The sequence below is a fragment of the Budorcas taxicolor genome, chromosome 1 (genome assembly GCF_023091745.1).
Source record: "Budorcas taxicolor isolate Tak-1 chromosome 1, Takin1.1, whole genome shotgun sequence".
Taxonomy (NCBI): Eukaryota; Metazoa; Chordata; class Mammalia; order Artiodactyla; family Bovidae; genus Budorcas; species Budorcas taxicolor.
Window position 1 is genome coordinate 75,315,987 of NC_068910.1, and position 20,613 is coordinate 75,336,599.

The following is a 20,613-nucleotide window of genomic DNA, read 5'->3' on the forward strand; positions in this document are numbered from 1 at the left end:
CTACAAGCATGGAACATTTTGACCTCCAAAGCTGTGAGAAACAGTACATCTGCTAGAAGCATGGGGCCAACATCTGAGGATAAAGAACTCAGTGTACTTAGAAGCTATAGTTTTTCCAGGAGTCATGTATGGATGTGAGATTGGACCATAAAGAAATCTGAGCACCAAAGAATTGATGCTTTTGAACTGTGGTGTTGGAGATGACTCTTGAGAGTCCCTTGGACTGCAAGGAGATCCAACCAGTCAATCCTAAAGGAAATCAGTCCTGAATATTCATTGGAAGGACTGATATGGAAGCTCCAATACTTTGACCTCCTGATGCAAAGAGCTGACTCACTAGAAAAGACCCTGATGTTGGGAAAGATTGAAGGCAGGAGGAGAAAGGGACAACAGAGGATGAGATGGTTGGACGGCATCACCGACTCGATGGACATGAGTCTGAGCAAGTTCCAGGAGTTGGTGATGGACAGGGAGGCCTGGTGTGCTACAGTTGATGGGGTTGCAAAGAGTCGGACACGACTGAGTGACTGAACTGAACTGAGCTGGACTTAGAAGCTAACTACTACGAACGTTCTTCTCTCTTTTCAGCCAAAATTCAACTCACGGCCAGCATGCTTTCTTTCTGTATATAGCCCTGGGGCTTATAATGCCATATTATGTGCTCAGTTGCTTGGTCGTGTCCAGCTCTTTGCAACTCCATGGACTGTAGCCTGCCAGGCAACTCTGTCCATAGCATTTCCCAGGCAAGAATGCTGGAGTGGCTTGCCATCTCCTACTCTAGGGGATCTTCCCACTCAGAGATTGAACCCGCATCTCTTATGTCTTCTGCACTGGTGGGTGGAGTCTTTATAACTAGCGCCACATGGAAAACCCAATATGCCATAAGATAGTAGTTTAAGGCACAGGCTTTGGAGTCAGACCTTTGCCATAAACTAGATGTTGCTACTGGGCAAATTATTTAACTTTTTATAAAAAGATATAGTTGTGTTCATATCTGTAAAATGAGAAGAGCAATATTATTCGTCTTGTAAAGCTGTCATAGAGATTAAATGAGATAATGTATTTACACATTTGGGTGCACATGGTCCATGCTCCATAAATGGTCATTATTACTTTTACTCATGAGGTACTTCTCTTACTTACAGTTGTAAGCTTGCCCTGGCATGACAGAAATCCATACTTAACACCATCATATATTTGCTACCAAATTACTCAGATTTGAACTGAAGCATTACCTGTGTTTGAGACAGCAAAGAAAATAATGTAGATATAAATCATACTTTCCCAAAACAAGGCATATTGAAACAGAAAAATGCACCAAGTTTTTCTATTAAGATGATTATTACATTGCCAAAAATACCTGTGTTGTTTTGGATTGAGAAAAGATAATTCTTTGTTTGGAAAAGGCATTCTTTTCAACATGTAGCAAAATAATCATTTTTAGGAATCACACAGAATCATTGTGAATATTCATTTTTCTAGTTGCTGTACTGTTGACTATTGTTTGATTTTCACTTCTGTGCTCAAGTTAGAAATCATCAAAATCTTATATAATGCAAGAATAGAATTGGTACTACCAAAGTAATTCTGACAGATTGCTATAAATTACTTCTGTGGAGAAAAGTATGCTATTAAATTCTGACTTACTGCTTACACAGCTGAACACTCTCTGCATAAGGCTGCTCATATAATTTATAAGTCTGGGAGAGAAGCCCTCATTTTACCCTCATTCTGCTTTTGGCATCACTATGGGAAATGATACAGAAAAGCAATACTGAAGGGAAGGAATTAATTCATGATTGATTGACTTCCGAGAGACAAAGGACAAAACAATGAATTGGGGGAACACACATACACATATACACAAATCAGAAAATATTTCAGTACAACCCGATAACAAAAATACAAACGACCCAGTCAAAAAATGGACGGAAGACCTAAATAGAAATTTCTCCAAAGAAGACATACAGACTGCCAATAGGCACATGAAAAGATGCTCAACACGGCTAATTATTAGAGAAATGCAAATCAAAACTACAATGAGGCACGATCTCACACCAGTCAGAACGACCATCATTAAAAAGTCTACAAATGACAAACGGTGGAGGTGTGGAGAAAAGGGACTCCTCCTATACTGTTGGTGGGAATGCAAACTGGTGCAGTCACTAAGAAAAACAGTATGGAGGTCCCTCAGAAAACTAAAAACAGAATTACCATATGATCCAGCAATCCTACTCCTGGGCATATATCTGGACAAAACTATAATTCAAAAAGATACACGCTCCCCTATGTTCAATGCAGCACTATTCACAATAGCCAAGAACATGGAAACAACCTAAATGTTCACCAACAGAGAAAGGGATAAAGAAGAGGTGGCTTATATATACGGAAGGATACTACTCAACCATAAAAAGCATGCCATTGGCAGCAACATGGATGCAACTAGATTCTTATATTAAGTGAAGTCAGAAAGAGAAAGATAAATATCATATGATGTCATTTATATAAGGAGTCAGAAATATGACACAAATGAACCTATCTAAAAAAAACAGACACAGACTCACAGAGATCAGATTTGTGGTTGCCAATGGGGAGGGACGGACTGGGAGTTTAGGATTAGTAGATACAAACTTTACACACAGAATGGATACACAACAAGGTCCTATTGTACAGCACAGGGAACTAACTGTCTTGGGACAAAGCATAATGGAAAAGAAAATTAAATAATGTATAATGTATATATGTAAAACTGAGTCACTTTGCTGTACAGCAGAAAGTAACACAACACTGTAAATCAACCTTACTTCAATTTAAAAAAAGTAAATGCAAAAAAAGTTTTAGACTTTAAGTAAAATTAAGTTACTGTATAAAATATCAGGAAATGAAATGTTGAAGAAGATAGATATTCATTTTGGCTTTACAGGAAGCCAAGTTGGAATGATTGGCACACATATAAAATAAAATCAAAATGTAATTTTCAATTAAAAGGAGCAAAGGTGAAATTAAAAAAAAATAGAAAATGCTTATTCAAGATTAAATGACACTAACATTTGATTGCAATAGATACACAAGTATTTTCCATATTAAAAATAAAACACATTTTAAAGTGACATAAAAATGGTAAAGGGTTTTAGAGTGTTGAATACGTTTTGAAACTAGACAGAGGTGGTGGTCACACAACAGTGTGGATACAATGAATGCCACTTAATTGTTCACTTTAGCGTCACAAATTTTATGTTATGTGAACTTCCCCTCAGTACCTTTTTTTTTTTTTTAGTAATGTAAGACTAAAATATATACTTTTGGCATCCTAATTCAGATATCATGGCATAGGGCCTGGGGGCAGGAATGAATATACATGGTAGCTAGTGGAACCCAATAGTAAGAACCTCCAGGAAAGGAAAAAGCAGGAGGAACTCCCTTCCTTTGTCCCTCATAGACATCCTGATCCATCTCTTTCTCTCACTTTGCCCCTTCAGTGGCTTTTCCAGTCTCCTTTTTGGCATCTTACCCAGCCCTGTTTGTCTTCCTTATAAGTATTCTGTAGTCCCAAATTATTCCCAAACATTAATTTCTTTTCCTCACCATCTCCTCATTTAAAACTATGTCATGATAAAGAGTGTTTTATTAGCTTAATCATGAAAAATATTGTGACTTCAAAGAACCTGAATAACCTAAATAATTAAGTGAATGACAGACTGGTTCTTATTAAAGCATATTTTTTAATTTAACAAGCACATGCAACTTACTATGTGCCAGCCACGACTGTCAGCACTGGTTAAATCCTAGGTCATTTAATTCCTCCCCACATCGGGCTTCTTTTAAAATTTTTGTTTCTTTACTCCAAATCTATTTCTTTTCAACTCAAGAAACCTAAGACATGCCTCAAAAGAGGGATCAGACATTTGAAACCAGTTTCTTAAACGTTTATCGTCTAAAGAAGCATCACACTTAAGAAATAGGTTGCCCAGCATTATTAGTCTGTTCTAGGTAAAAAGATCCTTCAGAAAAGTAGTAGATAGTCAAAGTTGAAGTAAGTTTATAAAAACTCCTATAATTCTTTTTGGACAAGAAAGCCATGGGGTCGCGAAGAGTCAAACACGACTGAGCGACTGAATAATTTTGTTGGGGGGGTTATTGGATCTTTAGGGGCTTCCCTGGTGACTCAGTGGCAAAGAATCCACCTGCCAATGCAAGAGATGTGGTGGGTTCAATCTCTGGGTCAGGAAGATCCCCTGGAGAAGGAAACAGCAAAGCACTCCAGTATTCTTGCCTGGGGATTCTCACAGACAAAGGAGCCTGGCGAGCTAATCCATGGGTCAAAAAGAGTCGGACATGACTGAGGTGACTGAGTACGCACACAGTAGATCCTTAAAGTTTTTTAAAAAATTGTTATAAAATACACACAACTTAAAATTTACCTTCTTAATGATTTTTACTGTACAGTTCAGTAGTGTTCAATATATTCACATTGATGTTTAAGCAATCTCCAGAACTCTTTTATTTGTAAAATTGAAAACTTTATATCCGTTACATATCAACTCCTCCCTTATACATATTTTAAGAAGCTAAAATAAATTTTAAAAATGATACCCCAATAGGCTATATTAATGTTCTCTTAAATACACAGTGTGGTGTTTGCAGTGTTAATTTCCATTAACTAAATCTAGCTAACCTTGCAACTTTCCAAGATTTCCATCTCCCTGTTTTACAAATTAGATTTTTTTTTTTTTTTTTGCTGCAAATACTTTATGTAATAAGAGACCTTCTTTGTACATCAAGCCTTTCATGGAATGTCCAAAATTTCCACTGAGGAGGTGGAGAAAGAGTTCTCAAGGTAGAAACAGCAGGGAGCAGCATTTCATCAGAGGGGCTAGTGTGAAGTGAGTTTCTGACAAATAAGACACGCATATCAATCCCATGAGTTCTTCAAACAACACAGCCCGTGAAAAGGAGCAAGGCACTCTACCTTGATACTCTATTGCTGTGACCACTTGATGATCTTTTGAGGCAGAGAATCCATAGGCCTTATGATCTGAAAGATGAAAACAGATAGGATAATTAAAATAGTGCAAAGTCCATCAAGTGTCTGAATGGGATGCAGTATGAAAGAAAACTGGCCTAAAGTTTGGTGATGGTTTCACACAATTCATAATACTTCAGTTTTAAAGTATCAAAATCTGAAAAACTTAGCCCGGGGAGCTCAGCTTGGTGCTCTGTGACGACCTTGAGGAGTGGGAGGGAGGCTTAAGAGGGAGGGGATGTATAGTATACATATAGCTGATTCACATGTGGAACAGCAGAAACTAACACAACATTGTAAAGCAATTATCCTCCAACTAAAAATAAATTAAAAAAAAAAAAAACAGGAAAAGCCAAGGCAAACTATATATGTGTTTTCCATTTTCTACAATTCGGTTCAGCCGTGTAAGCATTTCCCAAAGCAAAACTCGTGAATCTTTTTGCGTACCTCCCCTGACCCCTGCTGTCCCCACAGATAACACACTCTTACAAGTTCAATTCTTAAAAAAGTGTTTGTGTCCTTAATTCAACCTAGTATGTGATCTAGCACTGTCAAAGGTATCATTGTTCCCTGTGAATAAAAGCTAAGTATTTTTACTGTCCTATGTAAGACTATAAATTGTTTTCTGAGCTTAACCCCAACTATACCTAAATAATATAAAGTCCTTTAACATATTTTTGACTATGAAATGTATAGATAATATAAAATGCTTGTAAACATTGTATATAAAATTATGATGAAAAATGCAAACAGAACGCATTCGATTTCCTCCTAAACACTGCAATGACTTTTCCAGAACTGCTCCATAAGTTGAAATGACTGATGGATTATGAAGTCTGTTAGTGATGTGACGATGACGATAATGGTGATGACATCATCATCATCATCATCCCTGTAAACTTAGAGAAGTTTTCATTTTAAAAGGTGTTCTCATAAATTCTTTTACTTGATAAAATTCAATAGTGGAAACGATTTAGTGTGGTACGCATGATCCGGGCTTAAATAACAAAGTAGCTGAACCAGGAGCTAAAAACTTTCTAATTCAATCTCTGATACGCTCATTTTGTATTATTTCACTTCATGAATGTCACTCTATGGCCCAGTTTCATGACCACAGTTAAAAATAATTTCAATCACTTCCTATTAGTATGCAATTCTGAAATTTAAATGCTACAAGGACAAGATTATTTGCCTGCTGTATTCTCTGATGTAGTCCAAACACCTAGAACAATGCCTGGAATAAAGCAAAGCACAGTAAATATTTATTGAACAAATGAATGAGACAACTTCTTATTGTTTACTAATGAGAAGAATCAAGTAAATGAAGTTAGAGCAAAATAATACTAATGAAGGGTTCCAGAAAACAAGTTATTCTTGCAAAGGTGTCAAAAATATTCTATAGATTGATGTTAATTATTTTAATGCAAAGCATTCTTGCTGGTCATCATGGATAAACGACTGAAGCAAAGCAGTCCAACTGCTGTCTACTCAAAAATTATACATGAAATAATCTAGGATGAAATTAAATTTATCATCAAATCTAAGGAAAGTTATTTCTTGAAGACTTATTTCTATAATATACTAGAAATGCTAGTTTTCTGCTCATTCTACCATCTGTTTTCCGTCTTCATATAATTTACTTACACTATTTTCGCCAAGCAAAAAATGTTGAGTCTGTTGCCATATTCAATGGACACTTTCAGTTTTTACCTTACTTGATCTTTCCAGGCCATCTGACTCTTTTGACTCCCTTGAATTCTGTGACATGATTCACTTCTAGTCTTCATTCTATCTCCCTGTGGAGTCTTCTTCCTCCTTGTTCTGCCCATCCATCCATGCCTTTATCCATTCATCAATTTATCTATCCATCCATTCATCCAGAAACTGCTTTCCTGACTCAACTATCTCCTTTCTACACAATCCTTCATACTCTTGTTTTTAAATTTTATTTTTTATACTTTTATTGTCTCAACTACCATTTATTTGCTGAAAAATCTGTACCCCTGGCTATAATCTCTCTACTGAGATTAAATTCAAAAAGTCCTCTTTCTCTTGGGTATTTATGTCTTCGTTTCCTACAGGCACCAAAAACTCATGGCAAAACAGAACTTAGCCTGCCCTCAAAAATTCTGCTTTCTTCCTATGAAATCTCAATACAGTGAAAGGTATCACACTCCACATGGTTACCTGTGCCAGAAAATCGAGCTCTGCCCATGAGATATCCACCCTCTCATCCATTTACTCACCAGTTTCCAACTGCAGAATGAGAACTCCGTGTCATTCAGGACAATGTTTTGATATATTTGCCCCATCCCTTCTTTGTCCTCCCCCACCTTCATGTTGTCAAGTGTTATTTGCCTCAGGGAGGGGATGTGGGTAGCCAAAACCAGAGAGAGAAAACCAGGGTACTTCTTGCCTTTCCGTATTTAGAAACGCTGACCTTGAGGAAAATGGAAACGACTCACAGCTTAGGCAAACATTTGAGGGAAACCATCGTGAATAAAATATATCTTCTCCCTGGACTTGGGGTACAGAGGAGGAAGTGAGTTGGAGGACGCAGGCCTCAGTGAGCTCTTGAGAAAGAACAATAACTAACATTTATGAAGCACTTAGGCTTCCCAGGTGGCGAAGTGGTAAAGAACCTGCCGGCCAATGCAGGAGACGCAGGAGACTCAAGCTCGTTCCCTAGGTTGTAGGAAATGGGGAGTAGGATATGGCAGCCCGCTCCAGTATTCTTGCCTGGAGAATTCCATGGATAGAGGAGCCTGGTGAGGTGCAATCCAGGGGTCACAGAGAGTTGGACATGACTGAGCGCACACAGAGTAGTATGAGGCACCTGGATGTTGGGCACCATTCCCAGTGCTTTACGAGTATTAACTTACTTAACTCTCATAACAATTCTTTATGGTAGGGTGCCATTTTCATACACATTTTTCAGGTAGGGAAACTGAGGCACAGAGTGGGTGAGAGACTTGGGCACAGTTATATAAGTAGTAAGTGGCAGAGCTGGGATTTGAACCTACCTCAATGATACCCAAAGTGCACATTATTACTATTCCATACTGGGCCCCAAAGCACATTCCCCCCCAAGCTGAACTATGAGGAAGGGTTGCAGATTAATAAAGATGCCTCTTGGACAATTCCACCGGTCTAATGAAGATGAGATAGGTCAAAAATTGGTGGTTAAGATCAAAGCAAGGATTGGCTCAGAAGAATAACATGAAGGTGGAAGCTAAGGGGCTACGACTAGAGGGAGAGGATATCAAGGTAATCTCAGAAGGACGACTCTAGACAAGGGCTGCTCAACGCTGAGGTACTGACATTTGAGACTGGATCATTCCTTGTCGTGGAAAAGTGTCTTGTGCATTATAAGGTGCTCTGCAGTGCTTCTACCCACTAGATTTCAGGAGTATTCCTACTCTCCCATCTCAAGTCCTGACAACCAAAAATGTTTCTAGGCATTGCCAAATGTCCCCCGCAGATGGAATGGGCAAGTCATACTGGGTTGAGAACCACAGCTCTAGACTTACAGCTAAGGCTGGTTTGATGACCCAGGAATAGACTTAAGGGGAGCAAGAAACCATGAGTTCAAGGGTTTCGAAAGTTCCTATGAGATCAGAATTTCTTAACTATGAAATAATTTATTACACTTCTAGGAAGGAGAGAATAATTTTTCACATGGCATGGCATCTTTGAAGCATTCATCTATCTGTAGATTGACATGTAAATGAATCTTCTACTGTGCTAGCTTTTATCATTTCTAGAGAATATGTGCTATACTGGATAATTTTTTTTCCCTTTTTGTCTCCTCTCTTGGAAGCCTGAACAGCACATCTAATTGTGAAATTAAAAATCTCAAAAATCTACAAATCTCAAATGTCTAGTTCTACTTAACTGTTCAACATTGTTAAACTATTCAGGTTCTACATATCCCTGAACTGTAAACATTTTCACTAAGGAAACTGGCAAATCTGCGTGAAGAATGCAGGCCTGAACTGATCCTTGAGAAAATTTATTCGCATAAACCAGTTAACCCATCTGGCTCAGACTTAGGGAGGTATTGGAATCACCAAAGAATAATTTCAAAATTAGTCCTTCTCTTGTCTATTTCAAAAACCATACACGGGTCTAAGAACTCTTTTAAAATACTCTGTTTTCCCTTTTCCACATACTTCTGTCACATACCTATATGTCCTGTAGTCTTCTGACCCTCTCCCCACCCGTCACATCTTTCTTTTCCAGCTTCTCCTCTCCTTCCTCCATTTTATTTTGTAGAGTCCAAAAGGAGGGTTTGGAAAATTTCAGGGCACAGAGGAAGGGGAGAGAGTAAGCTGGCCAAGTTGGCATCCTCTTAAACGAGCTGGAGGAAAGACGGGGCCTCATGGGTCCTTGTGAATTACACCTACGTTTAAATGACATGATGGTTGAATGTTTTTGGCAGTTGATTCTGATTCTAAACCGTTATTCTGTGAAACTTTTGAAATACACTTTGAAAAAGTTTCTTTTCCCCTTTAGTAATGTGTAAATTAGTGCCCTCAGAGAAGGTCCAATTATGACTGGCATTTCTTGTGATTTTTGAACTGTTTTAGTATACCTCTTAGACAAAACAATGAAGATTCATATTCCCTAGAAACCAGTTGAAGGGACAATGTTGGCAAAATAGGAAAAGGTAATCTTTGTTCCCTTCACATGATGTCTGTGAGCTTTTCAAACACCACACTGCCTACTGAGAATGTTTATTTTCTTTAGGAGTCTTGGATCTTCTTTCATTTGAGGCAAACATTAGTCTAATCTGAGACTGGAAGATTTAGGACTGGGCTCAATTATCTTACCCCTTTCTCAATCCCAGTTTTCTACTTGCTAAAACCTCCTTTGAGAATTATTTCTTCAATCTTCAAAAATTGCTTTTAAAGCTCTATGAAAAAGAAAAGCTGTTAACATCAATAATTTTAATTCTCTCATAACTTTTCTATGCATATATTTGAATAGGAGAAAAAAATGTCCCAGACAAAGAAAAATGAAGGAATGGTTCCACTGGAAAAGCTATGAATGCAAAAAAATTATAAAGGGGTTTAGGTCTATGATATTAATGAAGATAGCATTTCTTGGTAGCTGAATATTTCTTTCTATATTTTGAAGCATCTTCTTGCTCCCTCTAATTCTATTTACTTCAAGGTTTGCCTTTCATTAAGCAAAAATATTTTTTAAAGTATGGTCACTTATGTTGAGCTTACACAGGAAGTTCTAAATTTTGAAAAGATAATTATAAGATTTCTACTTTGTTCCAGTCTTTCTAAGTTCTCGAATTCAGTTTTATTTCCCTAACTTACAATAACTCTATGGATGAAAACAAAATGTCCTATATAAACATTTCACTGGCAGATTTTAGGAATAGGATCTGTTGGCTGCTTTCTTGAACTGATTTTTTTTCCCTTCACTTATCTTGAGTAAGTTAAGTATAAAAATAAACAAAAAACTGCCATGTAGGTCCACTGGTTGAGGTCAACAATTGTTTTAAACTTAGCTACAAAACATCTCTCACAGTTATGGATATGTTCCAGAGCTGCGGGCAGAAGTTCATAAAGTAAGGTTAAGAGATGATTGTTTCCATAACTGCTAAACTCCAAGTCAAGTAATTCCTTTCAGTCAAATAAAATCTTTTTTTTTCTTTTCTCCACCCCCCACTGTAAGAATGAAAGTTTTTATATTGTCTATCACCCACCTAGAATAATCTAGCTTGACTAAGAATAAATATGTATTCACACCACCACAATTTAAAAGTTTACTATAAAAATGTTATTTCAATTAACACTTTTCAGTGGAGGGACTCAGCCCATACATACACATGTATCCATTACTGCTCAACCGAAACTATCACAGCATTGTCAATCTGCTATACCCCGAAACAAAATGTTTTGGTTATTAAAAATAAATAAATAAATAATTTTAAAGAAACACAGATGTAAAGAACAGACTTTTGGACTCTGTGGGAGAAGGTGAGGGTGGGATGATTTGAGAGAACAGCATTGAAACATGTATATTATCATCTGTGAAACAGATCGCCAATCCAGACTCGACGCATGAGACAGGGCACTCAGGGCTGCTGCACTGGGATGACCATGAGGGATGGGATCGGGAGGGAGGTGGAGGGAGGGCCATGATGGGGAACACATGTACACCCGTGGCTGATTCATGTCAATGTAGGGCAAAAACACCACAGTATTATAAAGTAATTAGCCTCCAATGAAATTTTTTTTTAAAGTGACACAGGAAAAAATAAATAAATAAATAAAATTTTAAATTACTACTTTTCATTAAAAACATGATTGGGAAAAATCAACATATTACAGAGGTTTGTTGTTTCTTTTGAAAGTACATTAGAGAGAATACCATGCATAGAAGCAAGTTATAAATATTGTGGGTATAAGTCATTTTCAAAAATAAAAATTAATAGGCATATGGCTTTGATAATCATTTATATACAATTATTAGAGTGACAAAATCTTTTTTTTTCATTTTGTGACCATGCCATGAGGCACATGGGATCTTGGTTCCCTGACCAGGGATCAGACCCACACCCCCCTTGCAGGGGAAGCGCAGAGTCTTCACCACTGGACTGCCAGGGAAGTCCCCTAGAGCAACAAATGTGAGATCCACAGGGCTAGCAACAACAATAATACCATCCAATATTTATTACAGATAAATATTTATATGGACAGAGAGTAGCCTGAGGTAGAAATTAGGATGTATTAGACAATATACTCATCTCTCTCACCATCTGTCATTCAACCATAACAGGTCATAGAAGGGGAGGGAGAGAAGAGGGTGGGAGGAGGGAGAAGGAAAAGGGAAAAAGACACACAGACAAACACGTCCTTCTAGTCTCCAACCGTTCGGGCCGTTCCTCTTAATGAGACATTGGCATCCTATTTTCCAAGAAAGAGAAGCTACACCAAAATGCAAGGAAAAACAAAGCGATGTTTCTGACTTGGGAGTTACTGGGTGGCTGATGTCCTGGTGAGTTAATGATGACCTAAAGAATTCAAGGGTGATTTTGACAATGAATAAATTTTCCCCTTAAGAATCTAGCATCTAACAAAGATGTGATTCCATTCTGTGAATATCTTTACTTGACAGATGCGACAACTGAGAGAGGTTAAGGACCTTGCTCAAGGTCACATTAGAAAGCAGGGAAGTCGAGATGTGTGCCTATTTACAGCCAGTTTTGTCTGAGTACAAGGGCCTCCTCCACCCCACCCCTCACCCCCCATCCTCACATCAGTGCAAGGCATTGGGAGAGATCAGTATCAAACATGATATAGTCAGACACACTGCAGACAGTTTCACAAGCATTATCAATATTTAGGGTTGTAAAAACATTATTCAGGGAATATATAACAAATTTCCATTTTAACAGAGAAAGTATCAATTGGAAAATGTTTATGATGAATGAATTAATTTGAACAAACTCTGCATATTTGTTATATACCACACAAAAGTTTTATGCCTCCTCCCCTTTTCCAATTTTTTAATCATTTGAGTAAAAGAAGGAGATGACACCACCCTTATGGCAGAAAGTGAAGAACTAAAGAGCTTCTTGATGAAAGTGAAAGAGGAGAGTGAAAAGGTTGGCTTAAAGCTCAACATTCAGAAAACTAGGATCATGGCATCTGGTCCCATCACTTCATGGGAAATAGATGGGGAAACAGTGGAAACAGTGTCAGACTTTATTTTGGGGGGCTCCAAAATCACTGCAGATGGTGACTGCAGCCATGAAATTAAAATACACTTACTCCTTGGAAGAAAAGTTATGACCAACCTAGACAGCATATTAAAAAGCAGAGACATTACTTTGCCAACAAAGGTCCCTCTAGTCAAGGCTATGGTTTTTCCAGTGGTCATGTATGGACGTGAGAGTTGGACTATAAAGAAAGCTGGGCACTGAAGAACTGATGCTTTTGAAACGTGGTGTTGGGGAAGACTCTTGAGAGTCCCTTGGACTACAAGGAGATTCAACCAGTCCATCCTAAAGGAGATCAGTCCTGAGTGTTCAGTGGAAGGACTGATGTTGAAGCTGAAACTCCAAAACTTTGGCCACCTGATGTGGAGAGCTGACTCACTTGAAAAGACCCTGATGCTGTGAAAGACCGAGGGCAGGAGGAGAAGGGGATGACAGAGGATGAGATGGTTGGATGGCATCACCGACTTGATGGACATGGGTTTGGGTGAACTCCGGGAGTTGGTGATGGACACGGAGGTCTGGCATGCTGTGATTCATGGGGTCGCAAAGTCGGACATGACTGTGCGACTGAACTGAAAAAAAGGAGAATTGGTGCCTTGGAACTGAGTATCAGTTGTTTTCATAATAGTATACTCATTTAGTAAATTTAGGGAAACTTTCACAGCATTAAGTGACCCAAACAACTGGAAGATTAAATTTTTTCATGGGATATCCACAATGAAGTAAATAAATTAATTTCTTACAATAAAATAAATTCTCAGAAATGTTAAAGTCTTCAAACACTTAACAGTGATCAACAGTATCGGAAAGCCATCAGTGGCTGAATTTCTCACCAGATATTCCACACTAGGACATGAAAGAAGTCCTTCAACCATTCTGAGATTTTTCTTTGATATTCCTCAAGTGACAACCTCAGCCAAACACAATTCATTAACCAGTGGCAGTGATTATACATTTTAGATAGATAACAGCAGTCCACTCAAATCCAATAGACCCTCAAGACAAGATGAAGAAATGCTGTCTTCCAATATTGATGTTAATAAGAATCACATACTCAAAGCAAGGCATAAATATCAACCATTCAATATTTTAATTGGTTTTTCCTAAGATTAAGGTGCCAGGAAGTAATGGTCCTAACACTACATGAGTGTAAAATAAATCATTACTAAAGATGTCACAGGCACAAGGAATAAAGGTCAGTATAATAAAATGGGAGATAGTTCAGTTCTGTTGCTCAGTCGTGTCCAACTCTTTGTGACCCCATGAACTGAAGCACGCCAGTCTTCTTTATCATCAATTCCTGGAGCTTACTCAAACTCATGTCCATAGAGTCAGTGATGCCATCCGATCATCTCATCCTCTGTCATCCCTTCTCCTCCTGCCTTCAATCTTTCCCAACACCAGGGTCTTTTCCAATGAGTCAGTTCTTCACATTAGGTGGCCAAAGTACTGGAGTTTCAGCATCAGTCCTTCCAATGAATATTCAAGACTGATTTCCTCTAAGATTGATTGGTTGGATCTCCTTGCAGTCCAAGGGACTCTCAAGAGTCTTCTCCAACACTATAGTTCAAAAGCATCAATTCTTTGGCACTCAGCTTTGTTTATAGTTCAACTCTCACATCCATACATGACTCCTGGAAAAATCATAGCTTTGACTAGACGGACCGTTGTTGGCAAAATAATGTCTCTGCTTTTAAATATGCCTGAAATTAAAAGACACTTGCTCTTTGAAAGAAAAGTTATGACAAACCTAGACAGTGTATTAAAAAGCAGAGACATCACTAAGCTTCAATATAGTTTTTAGGTTTTTTAAGATTAAAAGTTCAATACTGCCACCAGCATTTGATAGTTACATTTTTCAGAAGCAATGAACACACTAATTCTCAAATAAATAACTTTTGAGAAGAGGCAATCCAAATCACTTCCCCAGAATTTTGATTAGCTCTGTTTAAAGAGCTAAAACCAAGTTTCTGAATCTGGATTCTGAACTCTGGTTCTGAATCTCTATGGTGTGCAAACCTGCACAGAAAGTTCCAACAGCTGACAATACAGATTACTCAGTGACTGTCTGGGTCAGGGGACAATGAAATGGTTATTCTAGAGTCATGTGATATTTATAAGTCCACTTAAGTGATGCATATGAGAAGATAGCTCTCTACCATCTACTAAGCTCTCTCTATCCTCTATTCACAGATGTTTGTTTTAAACTTTCTTTACACTTTAAGAGTTTTATCTCTCTACCTTACTGAGTGAATTTCAAAAATCACTAACAATAGTGTAATACAAAAAAGTTCATTTTTTGAAAGTATGAACATACATCTATAAGTACAAATTGTTTTACAAAATATGTTCAGTCATGTCCAACTATTTGTAACCCCATGGACCATAGCCCACCAGGCCCCTCCGTCCATGGAATTCTCCAGGCAAGAATACTGGAGTGGGTTGCCATTTCTTTCTCCAGGGGATTTTCCCAACCCAGGGATCAAACCCAGGTCTCCCACCTTGTAGGCAGGCTCTTTAAAATCTGAGCCACCAGGAAAGCCCTGTTTTAGAGAGACTAGCATTAAAAGGATCAAAAAGATCTCCAGCATCACCCATCTGTTAAAAGTATAACCAGCAAAGGAAGTTATCTTTGCATTTCTCAAAAGAAGCTAGAGCACTGCTAATGTTTTTTATCTTTTTCTGGATTAGAAGACTTATAAAAATATAACGAAGAGATACACAACAGGAGACAGGCCGATCATGAGTTTAATACCGTATAAGCTTTGGAATCCTCCCTTGCCTGGATGCATCCTAAGGCCCTGGACATGGACAGGACCCAGGAATTTGTGCACATTTTGTAAAATTTCCAAGGAAAATGCTGTTTTTTGGTAAAACTTTTCTTAATAAGAACTCTAAATAATCCATTCTTGAACACAATTATGGACGGCTCCTTATTAATGAATTTCTTTTTCTTTCTAGATTTGACCACCCATGATAGAGAAGGTGGGGTTTCCCAGGTGGTGCTAGTGGTAAAGAACCCATCTACAAGTGCAGGAGTAGTGAGAGACATGGGTTCAATCCCTGGGTCAGAAGGATCCCCTGGAGAAGGGCATGGTAACCCTCTCTGGTATTCTTGCCTAGAGAATCCCATGGACAGAGGAACCTGGGGGGTCCATAGGGTTGCAAAGAGTCAGACACTACTGAAACAACAACTTAGCACACACACAATAAAGACAATAGTCTCGAGAGTCCATTTTCTGATAGCTCAACCTTTAAAATACTAAGATGTTACGTAATCGATTAAATTGTAATTTCTTTCTCAAATTTTAATTCTTAAAATATGAGAGTGGTATAGATTTTATTTTTCAACTCTCCTGATGGATGATTCATAAAAGTTTTAGCCCTTACACTTCATACATGTGTTATTAATTAAATTCTATTACCATAAATGCTTCCAAGAGAGATCTGAAAACTAAGGGAAAACTTCCCAGTTTATTGTTGCTTCATGCTTCCTTTGATTAATCTTCAGGAAGCCAAAGGAACAAGAGCCACTTATTTTGAAATGCAGAACTGGGAAACAATGGCTTGGCATTGCTTAACCGTCATATCTTACTACTGTCAGGCAAGACTGCTCTGGGTTAGCTACTGTGATTTCTAGGGTGCTCAAGTTCAAGATAAAGTCAGTTCTCTGATTCATTCTTTTATTTCAAAGCTGGTCCTACACATCTGTGAGCTAACAGCAAAATATACTTTTTAGGGCCAATCAGGCAAAGTGAAAGAAGTGATTTAATGAGCATCTGTGTTATGGACTGAATGTTTGTGTCCCTCCAAAGTTAAATGTTGAAATCCTAACCCCTAATGGGATGGTATTAAGAGGTAGGGTTTGGGGGAGGTGATTAGGTCATGAGAATGGAATCCTCATGAATAGGATTAGTGTCCTCATAAAAAGGGACCCCAGAGAGCACCCTCATGCTCTCCACCATGTGCATATACAAGGAATTTGCAGTCTCCACTATTCAAAATCCCCCAAAGTGAAAACAAACCAAATGTCCATCAACTGATGAGTGGATAAACAAAAGGAGGTCTCTCCATACAATGGCATATTATTTGACCATGTAAAAGGATGACATACTGATAACATGCTAAACATGGATACTACGATATTGTTATGATAAGTGAAAGAAGTCAGTCACAAAGATCACATATTATATGATTCCATTTTTATGAAATAGGCAAATCCAGAGACAGAAAACAGTATGCAGTGGCCAGGAGCTGGGGAAGGTGGAAATGGAGAGTGACTGTTACCAGCTATGAGGTTCTTTTACAGATAATGGAGCTATTTTGGAATTGGATAGTGGTGACAGTTGCACAAATCTGCGACAATGCTAAAAACAAACAAATAAACAACCCATTGTATTATCTACTTTAAAAGGCTGAACTGTATGATATGTGAATTATATCTCAATAAAGCTGTTTAAAAAAACAAAAAACAGAAGAATTGGGCAGTCTGCAACAGGGAACAGGCTCTCACAGGTGCCAAGTCTTCCAGCACATTGATCTTGGACTTCTAGCCAAGAACCATGAGACATGAATGTCTGTGGCTATCCAGTCTGTGGTATTTTAGGGAGAGCAGCTCAACATAACCAAGACAATCTACATACATTTGAATCAGTGGGGCCTACACAGCTGCACCCTGGAATGGTCAGAAAATGAATATGTCCTATTAGAAATCCAATTTTTGATATTTATTCAGATCAAGTATTAAAAAAGTAGACAAAGGTATTTGTGTCCAAATATGGTATGTAAAAGTCTATCTGCCATAACATACTTCAGATGAAATGACTTTGACATCCTATACAGCATGAGGAAAACTGAGTCTGTGGCAGAATCAGCCAAATATATATTTTTAATTATATAAAGTCAGTCTGGGGGCTTCCCAGGTGGCACAGTAGGAAAGAATCTGTCTGCCGGTGCAGGAGATGCAGGAGACGGGGGCTCGATCCCTGGGTTGGGAAGAGTCCCTGAAGAAGGAAATGGCAACCTGCTCCAGTATTCTTGACCGGGAAGACAGAGGCGCCTGCCAGGCTGCAGTCCATGGGGTTTCAAAGAGCTGGACATGACTGAGCAACTGAGCACGCACGCACGCACGCAAAGTCAGTCTTAGCATTTCAAGTTTTTGATGAGGAAGTATTAGAACTGACTTCGCACCTCTGAGTATAAACAGCTGAAGAGTATTGTACTGCCAACAATGCCACCTTCTACGGATTGGCTTTTTGACTGAATATTAGCTACAATCAAACAAAAAGCAATATTAAAGTTCAGATGGGTGAGGAAAGGGTAGTCTGAGTGACTGAACTGAACTGAACTGAAGTCTTTATTCCAGATGCAAAGAGAATCATCTTTTGTCTTCAGAAAGTCAGAACTGACAGAAAGGAAATGAGATTTAGCTAGGCTTAAAACCAGCAGGGTATGAATGGCTAGTCACATGGCCTTGGGAAAGCTACAGCCTTGACCTTATAAACCTTAGCTCCCATTTAGGTAAAATGAAGCTAATAATGCCTTCCTTATTGGTTACAAAGATTTAATTAAATGAAGTATCTGACTGCTTAGCCTTGAACGTGGCCCACGGTCCATTCTCTACAAACATTTGTTTTTCCTTTCCCTCTCCTCACTCCACATTGTTTTTTATCCCAGGTGGTGACGCAAATTCAGTGTTTCACAAATGATTCCACAGTAATCATATATTAGGATGGACTGTAAGAACAGAAAATGAATTCTTATGGTTGTTAGTTTTTCCTCCTTTCCATTTACTTATTTTGGATGCGCTGTGCAGCTTGTGGGATCTCAGTCCCCCAACCAGGGATTGAACCCAGGCCACAGCAGTGGAAGTGCTGAATCCTAAGCACTAGACCACCAGGAAACTTCCACTTTTCTTCCTTTTAAAATGACCAGCTTGACTTCATTACAGTGGCTGCTTAGAGAAGGAAGCCCGAAGATTTAATTCTTGCTTTGACACGTTTAGGATAGGGATAGCCTCTGTGGACAGTGTTTTGTCATTTGTAAAACATGATTTTTGATGACACCTTCCCTACCTACCTTCATCTGACACAGTTCACCATACCCTTCTCCCTTGTATCACTTCCAGTCCAGGACAACACACCTGTCTGGTTTTCCTTCTCATGGGTCTTACCCTGGGACATTTTCTTCTCTGTCTATGCTTCCTTTCTTAATGATGTGATCCAAACTCGTGGCATTAAATGCTCCCAGATGTTAACTCCCAAACACATATCTCTGGTTTAGGTGTCTCTGATGAACTCTGGACTCAAATATAAATGCCTATTCAATCTTGAAGCTCTAACAGACATTTCAAACACTGTATCCAAGTCTCATCTTTTTTTCTAAATCAGCTCCACTTTCCCTACCTCAAATGATATTCCAGTTACTATGGCCAAAAATCTCACAGCTCTACTTAATGATCCCACTGCCCAAAGTCCATATCATATCCAATTTATCAGCTAACCTACAAGCTCTAGCTTCAAAATGCATCCAGAAACTGTCCCTTCTCACTACTTCCATTGTACCATGTGGTATGAGCACCACTGTCTCTTGCCTGGATCACTGCAGTAGACTCCTGACCAACCTTCTACTCTGTCCTGCCCCTATAGAATTTAATCTCAACACATCCATTAAGATGATGCTTTAAAATGCTAAATCAGATTGTAGCACCTTGAATTAGTTCTTCATTTCACCAGAAAAAGGTAAAAGTCCTATATGATTTGGCCTCATTGCCTTTCGGACTTTCCTTAACACTTTCCTAAACATTTGCTCCAGGGACAAAGGCCTCCTTCTTCATCCTAAAACAGGCCAGGCTCTGACTATTTTCTCTGCCTGAAAGCCTCTTCCTTCAGATGTCTACTAAGTCCCTCACTTCTTCAAGTTTATTGTCAAGATTCCTCCCTGATGAGGTCTACTCTGATGACCCTAATAACATCACAACCTCACCTTCACCTGACCTTTTCCTTTCCAAACTCCAGATTCCCTGTATCCTGTTTTGATTTCTTTTTTTTTCCATTTCAGCTGTAATTCTAACATGGTATATAATGTGCTTATGTATTGAGGGTAAGGGGCTTCCCAGATGACACTAGTGGTAAAGAACCTGCTGGCCAATGCAGGGACACATGACAGATGTGGGTTCGATCCCTGGGTCGGGAAGATCCCCTGGAGAAGGGCATGGCAACCTACTCCAGTATTCTCGCCTGGAGAATCCCCATGGACAGAGCAGCCTGGCGGGCTACAGTCCATGGGGTCACAAAGAGTCAGACATGACTGAGCAACTAAGCACAGCACAGCAGCAACAAAAAATTAAACATACGAATATATTTGATGCTAAAAATGATAGAAATCAACTCTTCAAATATCTGAGTAGTTACTTTAAATGTGATTTTGAATTCCATAAATCACCATTCTTGTAGACACATCTCTGTCACTTAAAAGTAAAAATAAACAATTAAAAATTTAATGTTAATAATTACATAGATATATTTTATTTTATTTTATTTTTTGACAAATTTTATTTTTAAAACAAAATTGTTTGCTTCAGAATGGGAGAAAATAATAGCAAATGAAGCAACTGACAAACAACTAATCTCAAAAATATACAAGCAACTCCTGCAGCTCAATTCCAGAAAAATAAACGACCCAATCAAAAAATGGGCCAAAAAACTAAATAGACATTTCTTCAAAGAAGACATAGACGGCTAACAAACACATGAAAAGATGCTCAACATCACTCATTATCAGAGAAATGCAAATCAAAAACCCAATGAGGTACCATTGCATGCCAGTCAGAATGGCTGCGATCCAAAAG

The 20,613-nt window shown here is 38.4% G+C and overlaps 1 protein-coding gene across 1 annotated transcript in view; it reads right to left on the reverse strand.

The window, feature by feature from the left end:
• Positions 1-20,613, reverse strand: part of JAM2 (junctional adhesion molecule 2) — an 80,016-nt gene that overhangs the window by 26,589 nt on the left and 32,814 nt on the right. Inside the window, exon 2 of the mRNA XM_052638096.1 lies at positions 4,970-5,035. Coding sequence (XP_052494056.1) covers positions 4,970-5,035 — 66 coding nt within the window. The remainder of the gene's footprint in view (positions 1-4,969; positions 5,036-20,613) is intronic.